Genomic DNA, 9,947 nt, shown 5'->3' with positions numbered 1-9,947 from the left:
AAGCGGTGTGGCCGCCATGGGGCGGTGGGTGACGGTGGCCACCAGCGCCCTCAGCCAGCGGGCCCTGCATTTTTGAGGGGAACCTGAGGAGGATTTTTCCCAAGTGAGTGGGGCGGCGGTACCTCTCTCTCCCTCCTTCACTCCTCACGGGGGGATCCGGGCCGTGCCGGGTTTGGCCTGTCCGGTTCCCGGGGGCTCCCTGTCAGGGGAGGGCAGGCCGGGCCCAAGCCGTGTTTGATCCCAAGCCTCTTCCAGGTGTTGACACGGGAAAGGGCCGACCGAGGAGCCTGGTACCGGCTTGGGCCAGAGCTCAAAATACGGTAAGAGCGTGTGACACGTTCCCAGTTAATTACCAGAGAATGGACGGTGAGAGAATCAACCACATAGCACTGGAATGGCCAAAGCAGGTGGCCATGGGTGCAAATCAAAGTGTAGCAGCTGCAAGCACAAGGTTTGGGCCTTGTGTCTTGGAAACGTGACTGGTTGTAGGAAAGTGATGGAGGATTGGCGCGGAGGGCTGTAAATATGCTCAAGTGACTCGCATGTGGGGTGGCTGGAAAACACACCTATCACACTAATTGTTGCTTAGTTCTGTGCGCTCAAAAAGTAGAACATCTGCACTCAGATAACATAGGCCTGGGATGGACTCGGGCACCTTAGCGAACACGCTGGAGATTCCTGCCCTCCTGTTGAAGAGATCAAAGCACAGTGGAAAACTCTGCCTGTCTGAATCCTTCAAATACAGGCCCAAACAGCGAGTGGGAGCTCTCTCATTCCATCACTCCCTTGCTAACAAGGACTCTCTTGCTAATAAGGACTCTCTCTCTGCTGCAGCCCCTGCTTGCCTGCCTCTGCCCGGGTGCTGCTTCAGAGGTTCCCTGATCCATGAGGTATTGAGATTAAATTTATTCTTTGCCCTTAATCCATGGTTTTGTGGTTGTTCCCGTGTCCTGCCTGCCTCGGCTCACACACTGGTGTTACAGCAAACCAGCAGATAAAACTTTCTAAGGCTCAATTTAAAAGCTTAGAAAGCAGGCATGCTTTATTGTGGCGCCAGGGACACGGGGGATAGCTCCTCCTGTTGTGTGCCCCGAATGCTGTTGTCAAATTAAATTTATACGCAACAGGTATATATATTCACTGTAATGCTAAGAAAACATTAGCATATTCATTACATTTCCAAGAATTCATTTACATATTATTATAAGCTTTTGGGCATGTGTAGTTGTGCCTTCTGGTGGTCCTCATTTTGAGTGAGGGTCGTTTCTTCCTCAATCTTCATCTTCTTCCCTTGCTCTTTGGCTCACTTTTCATGTTGGCAAAACGTCCTAACTGCTTAATTGCTCATTAAAACTAATGATCTCTTTGTTACCACCTGTTTGTCAGACAATGTCCATATTTATTGCATCCCTGTCTTAGGTCACCATGTTCTCAGGGCCACAGACATCCTTTCTTATCTTACTAAGTCCTTGAAACCGTTTGGGATGGTTACTAAAATAGCTACGTTTCTTCTCTTCAAGAAGATTCTTTACAGTTTAACCATTTATAAACTACATAAAATCTGCCTTAGGTATCACTGGTGCCGGTAATTTGTTGACCGACTTCAGCGAGTCTTCCTCCACAGAAACTTGGGATTCCACCCAGGCGCCAGCTGCTGCTCCTGGAAGGAACGTCCCAGCGATGCCACGGCATTTTGGGTGCTGTTGGTAGGGGTGATGCTTCTGCCCCTTCTGTGGAAATTGATGAGATGTTCCTTGTCGGAAGCAGTTCTGGCCCCTTGGTTCTAGTGCAGGCGTTGGCTGAATTTTTTATTTCTGGTGTTTTTACGTGCAGTGGTGGTGGCTGCTTGGTTAACTGTTATGAGTCTGACACCTTCTTGCATTCAAGTTTTGGCATAGCTGTTGGAGTCTCCAGCTACTCAAGATACTATCTGTGATGTGGGAATGTAAGTGGTTTTTTGTGTGCGAATACGACAAAATGGAAGGTCTTTAGGAGTGCTGCCTCGGCAGTTTTTCTGGATAGTGAGGGCTCTGCACCAAATTTGTAAACACATCTTTGGAACTGCTCTACTTTCCCTTTTAATTACCACAACTAGGACTGCGACATGCAAAACACTTTCTGAAAGGTAATCCTTTCAAAGATTTCTGGAGGTTGAGCCCATGGAGCCGGTCTTTTTTCAGATAGGACAAGAGGAAATGGGCACAAACTTGAATATAAAAAGTTCTACCTGAACATGAGAAGGAACTTCTTTCCTTTGAGGGTGGCAGAGCCCTGGAAGAGGCTGCCCAGGGAGGTGGTGGAGTCTCCTTCTCTGGAGATATTCCAAACCCACCTGGACACGTTCCTGTGGGATCTGCTCTGGGTGGCCCTGCTTTGGCAGGGGGTTGGACTAGATGATCTCCAGAGGTCCCTTCCAACCCCATGGGATTCTGTGATTCAAGAGAGAAATGGGATAATGACAGTTATTTATTGGGAACCTTAATGGCTGGGGCTGATTGCCATGGGCAAAAGCCCTTCTGCCCTCTGCAACCACGACTGGTCTTTGACAGAAGAGTCAGGCAATGCAAGCAAAGAGATGTTTTTGAGAGTCCTATCCTTGTTTGAGCTAAGACCTGCAGAAAACTGAAAATGATGTGATGGTTTTATTTGTTGGTGGTTTTAAATGATACCTGCAGTATTCACAGCATAGTGTTGCCAGCTCAATGTTTTTCTGCCTTTTGCTTTGACAGCCCTCGGATTGAAATGGGACTTGATGGCGTGGAAATTTTCTCTGACTCTTCAGGGAGTCACCGTGTGCTGCAGAAGGCTCACACCCGGGTGGATTTGGTGAATTCTGCCAGAGCAAAGGTACACACTTTAAAAAAAAATAATTTTTTTTTGGTTATGCACCTTACTTATTTTTTTCAGAACAGTCTCCTCTCCTGTGGCAGGACATAACATGAGCATGGGCGCCTTGACAGTCCTTGTTGTTAGTTTCTTTCCAGGTTTTCATTCACATAGCAACATTGTGTTGGAGAAATATCAATAATTCTATCAGGAAGGGGGAATAGAAATCAGTACTTAAACTTGGACTTGTTCTCCCATCCCCCTGTTGTCATCTTACTTAAAATATGTAATATTTTTCTACTTTGAAGATTCTGTTTATTTTAAAGAAGAGAAGATGTTTAGTTACTAGATTGCAATCCTGTCTAACAGTCATGGGGACAAAACCAAAGCAACAACTGTACATTACCCTGTGGAAAATAGTTCATTTGTACAACTGCTTTGTTATGGTAATTTAAAATGCCTTGGTTATATTCAGCAGTATCTGCTCTGGCCTCAGATATCCAGACACAGCTTCTGTCCTCATCTTCCTGATTTTCTCAGTTTCAATTTGAACTTAGAATTTCAATTTGGAAGTGCAACCCTCTCTCCTTGGGCTAAGGGAATGACTCTTGCTTATAACAGAAGACTCCTGTCTTCCAACAGTGTGAAAGGGCCAGAACTCACTACATTTACTCCTGTAATTACTTGTTTCTGTCATATATATCCCATGCAAACTACTGATGGAATATATATTTTAGCTAACCAGAATGGCTGTGGTGGTGATTGTGTGTATTATGATGGCTGGGCCGTGATTCCAGTAAATGGAGAAACAGTTGTACGAGGATCCCAGTTTTCACACCATGATGTGGTAATATATTCAACCTATAGCTGCTACTTACAGCTGAAATTAGTACGGCTACATTTATGCTCAATGCTGTCCAGACACTCCGGGTACTAGGTCCATGACTCTAGACAAAAAAAAAAGATGTATTTTTACCATGCTATTCAACTAGATCCAAGGTTTTTCCTAGTCAAATTACCCAGACCTGATCTTCAGTGGCTCTCCTGCTTTTGCGAGCGAGGAAGAGCTGTCACAGTAGAGAAACTTCATCAAAATGTTTGTGTATGCAGTCACCATGTTTAGGAGAGACCCTGTTCCTTTATATTTCCTTATGTAAGAAGAAAAGGGCAAAGGCTGCAGTGTTTGAATTATCACCTGCTTTGCTAGACAGAAAGTTTGATAGGTTGAACTTTACTTCCAAAAGGTCTTTGCAATAGATTTGTCATCAAAGCTGTAGGTTCCCTCACGTTATGTGCCGAATTCCTCCCTTTCCCCAGTGTGCTTCTTGCCTTTTCCACTTGTCCTGTGTCGCTGCTGCTGGTGAACCTATTGTTCAGCCACCTGACAAGAGCTATAAATGTGGTTTATGAGCATCCGTGAAGTGAGCCCGTTGTGCTCGCTTTGTGATCGAAGCGATTCTGCTGAGTCAGAAGCAGCTGGCGAAGTCAGCATAAAAATCTGTATTGAAAAAAGTTGCCCACGTTCTTCTTCCCCAACATTTTTTTGTGGTCCAGGCCTGTCAAGCGTTGTTTATCTGTGTGGGTAGATTCCATCTGATGTCGAAAGCCTTTCCGTAGGAGGTGCTGGTTGCCACTCTGGACTTGGAGGATGTTTGAAGGTACAAAGCAGAGATTTCATCTCATAACTTAACGGTAAGAATGGAGGTTATGTTTGTAAACTGTCAAGTTTGAACAGCTATTGGATCTTAGAAGTGTTTTCATGTCTTGATTTTCACAGATCTGATGCTAAATGAAAATTGATGTTTTCCCAATTCTTCTCTACGATCGCTTAGGCAAGTAAAGTGAGTCCTTATCCCAGGGTAAAAGTGAATTTTGCTCTGTGGTGTTCTGGTGATGCAGCTGTACCTTCGTGTATGCCAGTGCAGTGGAGACATCTTAGTCCTGAAGAGGAAATGTGAGGTAAGCATGTACTCAATCTGTTGCTTGAAAATTACTTTGATTTTTTAAAAAAAAAGAAAAGATAAACTTAAGATCTTACTTATATTTAAGTAAAGAATGTATCTCACCGGAAGAGCACGGTAAATATGTTGACTTGCTTAAGTCTTATTCCATAACCCTCTTGGAATGAGCATATTCTGTAATCCCAGCCTTGGTCCTGCCTGTTGGCTCTGGGACTGCTTAAGGTGCAGCAAACAGGTAAGAACAACTGGTTTTGTTCTCTGCCTTGCATACACGGCTTCTTCTTTGTCACAGGGACAGTACAGATTGCTGTCCTGTGCTGCTGTTAATGCAAAGTGATGTTAGTCCAGGGTGCAAAAAGGATTTAATAGTTCCAAGTTCAAAATGAGGAACAAAATTAGTAATTCTTTTCTTTGATATATGAACAAATATTTGTGGAGTTAGAGGACGGAGTCAACTTACTTGCAAGGGGCAGTGTAAAGCTTAATTGGAATACAAGAAACATACAAGGTATTTGCTACAATTTCCACTCCTCTTTCTTTTGCTCTGTCCTCAGATGTGGACGTGCTGGCTGATGCACACGAGAGTGTGGAAACGATGAGGACCATGTCCCTGAGGATCCTCAAGAATTTTGCAAGCGTATCTTTATCACTTGCTGTACGGGCAGTGGGAGCTCCTCCTGGGATACTTGTAACAGGGCTAAACTTCTGGCTGAGCAAATAAGCAGGTACGAATTGAGAAGGGTTGGAAAAAAAAACCCAAAGACTTTAATCTAAAGCTTTCAAACTCTAAAATAGGAAAAAATGGGAGAGGAATAGTAGGTGTGTTAAGTAGGAGTATTACAAACTTTATTATTTAAGTGTGTAGGTGTGAGGCAAACTTAGCAGTGTTTGGGGAAGGAAATGGAAGTTTGGAAACACTCTGGAAAGTGATATTCCTTATACCATATTTGAGATGGGAGGAGCCTTAAAATATCATCTGATGGGGGTGGGTTTTGTTTTTTTTTTTTTTTTTAATGCTAGTTTTTATAGTTGAATTGTGCTAGTTGAGTCACTTCTGCTTGACTTCTTCTCAGCTGTCACCTCAATCTGAACATAGATGCGGCTGTGAAAGTTGTTGTGGAAATTTTCAGCATGGTGATGGGTTGAAAGCCCCGTTTTTCTGTCTATGGAGGGAGCAGCAGAGAAAACCCGACGCTCCAGAACGTGCAGGTGTGTTTCAGGTAGGCTGGATCAGGTCACACCCCCTTTTTTGTTTTTTTTTTTTGAAAGAGTACAAAATGGTAAAGTAGCATTTCATCTGCGTTGCTGTGAAAACCTGAACTTGTTGTGGTGGGTCCCTGAAGATTCGTGGGCTTCCAGTAAATGCTGGTCTGCAGCAGAAATCTACAATCCCACATCACTCAGGGGAGGACCAAGACAATTGTTGTTTGTGGCTTTCATAGGATGGTCAGGAAGAAGTAGTACAGGCCTGTATCCCATCAGTAGCATCGGTCCAGAGGCTGTTTAGAAAAGCGTTCCAACAGAAAGATGCCAGGGCAGGAAAATGAGCAGCAAAGTATTGTCATAGACAGGTCTGAGACCAGTGGGGTTGTCAAGACTCAAAAATATTGCTGATGTGTACTAGGCTTTCCTTTGGTTAATGCTAGCAGCCTTTAAAAGGCTCTCAGTGAGATGTCAAGCTTACCCATTCCAATTCCTAGATGTCCTCAGTTTTAGAAGGTAGAAGAGAACTTTGTGACTTCTAGTCCCTGCCTCCAGCTGTACCTCTCCTCGTCTCGAGAGCTTGCTTTTCAGCTTCTTCTTAAAAGCTTCCAACCCAACCAGCAGCTCTGCTTTCATTCCGGCTTAATGTTGATTTGATATTTGATATTTGATAGTTTTTTTGTTAGCTGAGGATTTGATCTTTCTTCCTCTGCTATTACTGGAGAAATCTAGCTGTCTTCTCTGGAAGCAAACATTGAATCCTTTATCAGCTTTTTAGGCTTTAGTCACAGGGGAGTGTGGCGATTTGCTTCACAGCATACACAGTTGTGGCTGGAGGTTGAATCTCAGGTTGGTTTGGTATTGGTAAGAATTTAGAAAAATTTAGAAAAGGTAGCATTTAGGCATGGGGGACAAAAGAAAAAGAGAACTTTTTACAAATTTTATGTAAGCAAACCCCTTCAGTCTAATACTCCATCAAAGGGTGTGTGAGACAGCTGGGTTATCTGCATACTCCATCCCTCATGGATCCTTATTAGTGCTTGCAGGGGGTAGAAAATGGCAGCTACTCCCTGTTCTGCAATTCAGAGTAGAATAAACTGGCCCAGTCGTGTGAGTCTGTGGCAGCAGCAGATACTGAGCCTGGCTTTTCTACATGATTTCAGCATCTTCTCCCCAAGACCTTCCATCTTCCATTAACATTTACCCCTCTCACATTTTGGTTTTATGGCTTTGTTTAGGGAATCAATTAATAAAAATTTGTAACTTGGCTTTATTTTTCATTTTGCTTTGCAGGCTGATTGTCCCCCTGCCCCCTGTTTGCTCAGCTGGCACTTTGGACTTATGGGGTGCCAGGGGGGACTTCTGGTGCTGGGGCTTCAGGTGTCGGTGAAAGAAATCTAAAACCAGGTGAACTGGGAACAGGACACTGCGTTTCCTTGCAACTCTGCCTAATCCTTTTAGATTATTCCTCAGAATTGTGTAGATCATTCCTCAGAAGAGGTAACAAGCTAAGAATACACCGATAGCAGTGAAATAACTGAAAATAACTGGCCTGCGTGGAAGATTGTGTATTTTTCAGAAGCTTAGCCAAAGTATTGTCAAAGTTTTCCAATAAAAGGCTGTTCCTCCCGTATCTGTTTTCAGCAGAGCTTGCCTGTGCAGTTACCAGCTTAACTTTCCAATCTGTTTTGTATTTTCAGTTACTGTAATAGAAATTAAGTCGTGAACTTTGAGTTGAAATACAGATTTTAAAAGTCTGCAGTAATTAGAGCTGACTGTTTGAAGATTAAAGAAACCCCCATTGTGAGACTTCGAACCTCGAAAGCTGGGAGAGTAGCGTGTGCAGATTCTCTAGGTGTTTTGAGGTTTATTTGTCTATAATTGGTCAGGACAACTACCTCCTAAGGCTGTTGGGTAATTAACTGTAGGATATTGTAACTCTTTATGATAAAGCAAAGGGCTGGTGAATTACAATTAGTGGTTTTCTTAATTTGGCCTTACATTACTGATAGATACTACATTTAAGCTACCTAGAAGAGAAAATTAACAAATCTTTTGCAGGACATAAATGTTTTCACTGGCCAAAGCAAATACCTTCATAGAATGATTTCAAACCTCCCACTTCAGAGAGATTCCAGTTAGGGTTTTTTTGTTTGTTTTCTTTTTTTTTCATTCTGCTCATAGTATTACTATCTCTTTGTCTTTTTGGTCATTGGCAATTTCATTTTGGTTGTTTCTTTGATGAAACTGGGTTATTGATACCAGATGGTTAGATATCTGGTTAGAGTGAATTACAATTAGTGGTTTTCTTAATTTGGTCTTAGGTTACTTACTTAAATACTACGATTAAGCTGCCCTACAATGGAAAATGAACAAATCTTTCGCAGGAAAGGAATGTTTTCACTGGCCAAATGAGATACATTCAATTCCCATACACCCATGGAAGGATTTCAGATCTCCCATTTCAGAGAGATTCCAGTTGTTTGGGTTTGTTTGTTTGTTTTTTTTTCTCCTGCTCATACTGCTACGATCTCTTTGACTTTTTGGTCATTGGCAATTTCATTTTGGTTGTTTCTTTGATGAAACTGGGTTATTGATACCAGATGGTTAGATATCTGGTTAGAGAGCAGGAAGAAATTCTTTGCTGTGAGGGTGGTGAGGCACTGGAACAGGTTGCCCAGAGAAGCTGTGGCTGCCCCATCCCTGGAGGGGTTCAAGGCCAGGCTGGATGGGGCTTGGAGCAACCTGGTCTGGTGGGAGGTGTCCCTGCCCAGGGACATTGAATTATAAATCGCATAGTTAAGATTTTTCAGTGACTTCTCTATGCGTATGATTTCAGGCAGATCTGGGGATGACATAATGCAGAGCTCTCAATCTATGGCAAATTGAGAAAAAATGGCAAAGCCTGATCCCTGCAGTATATCCCATGAGCTCATTAATAGGTGGAAGGAAATGTGTACTCTAAGAGAGGTAATTTATCAAAAAAAAAAATAAAAAAAATCATGTAACGTCTTTACCAAAATAGAGTGTGTTTGGGGGAAGGTTGAGCAGAGTTCCTCTTAACTGAAAGGGATAGTTTAATAATTAATCTGTGTTTAGAGATTATTCTACAGCTGTAGCAGAACATGCTGGAAAAAACTGGTGCGTCTCTTAAATGAATGGAGCTTGTTGTCTGCATCGCAGATTGTTTTAACAGTAATTGGATAATTTGAAAACAGTTACTTCAGAACTTTACCTTCAGGGGAAAATTCTTCTCCGAAATATACATGGCTGACTCCTCTTGAAGCCTTTGCTTACGCGTTCTGACGCTGAAAACAGCTCTTGCTTTTAAAGTCTTTATTCACACTGGAGAGGTATCTGCTGTTGGGGCAGTTCTTCCTTTCTTGGGCATGAAGGAAGAAGTTCAGCTCCTCACCTGGATGGCAGGGACTGGTGCTTAACTGGTGACTCTTCTTAGGAGGCACTTCCTTATTGGTGAAGGCGAGGCCGTGTCTGAAAATTGTCTAAAACGCTTCTTATAGGTGGGGTCATCCACAGTGATTCCTGCTGCTGGGGGTAGGTCATTTAGGAGAGGCTGAGGGACTTGGGGCTTTTTAGTCTGGAGAAGAGAAGGCTGAGGGGGGATCTGATCAATGCTTATAAATACTTCAAGGGAGGGTGTCAAGAGGATGGGGCTGGTCTTTTTTCTGTGGTGCCCAGGGACAGGACAAGAGGAAATGGGCACAAACTTGAATGTAAGAAGTTCCACCTAAACATGAGGAGGAATCTCTTTCCTGTGAGGGTGGCAGAGCCCTGGACCAGGCTGCCCAGGGAGGTGGTAGAGTCTCCTTCTCTGGAGACATTCCAAACCCACCTGGACACGTTCCTGTGCAACCTGCTCTGGGGGGACCTGCTTTGGCGGGGGGGTTGGACTAGATGATCTCCAGAGGTCCCTTCCAACCCCATGTGATGCTGTCA

The 9,947-nt window shown here is 43.4% G+C and overlaps 1 protein-coding gene across 1 annotated transcript; it reads left to right on the top strand.

The window, feature by feature from the left end:
• Positions 1 to 834: 834 nt before the first annotated feature.
• On the top strand, positions 835 to 5,386 carry LOC106893531 (glutamine-dependent NAD(+) synthetase-like). Its single transcript, XM_014951582.1, is given in 7 exon segments — positions 835 to 890; positions 2,730 to 2,847; positions 3,542 to 3,673; positions 4,444 to 4,518; positions 4,659 to 4,780; positions 4,974 to 5,022; positions 5,342 to 5,386. Coding segments are annotated over 7 exon segments (546 nt in total). The 5' UTR covers positions 835 to 885.
• Positions 5,387 to 9,947: the final 4,561 nt, after the last annotated feature.

The sequence above is a fragment of the Calidris pugnax genome, unplaced genomic scaffold, assembly GCF_001431845.1.
Source record: "Calidris pugnax isolate Ruff unplaced genomic scaffold, ASM143184v1 scaffold183, whole genome shotgun sequence".
In the NCBI taxonomy this organism is placed as follows: Eukaryota; Metazoa; Chordata; class Aves; order Charadriiformes; family Scolopacidae; genus Calidris; species Calidris pugnax.
This window is presented reverse-complemented; position numbering and strand designations above follow the sequence as displayed.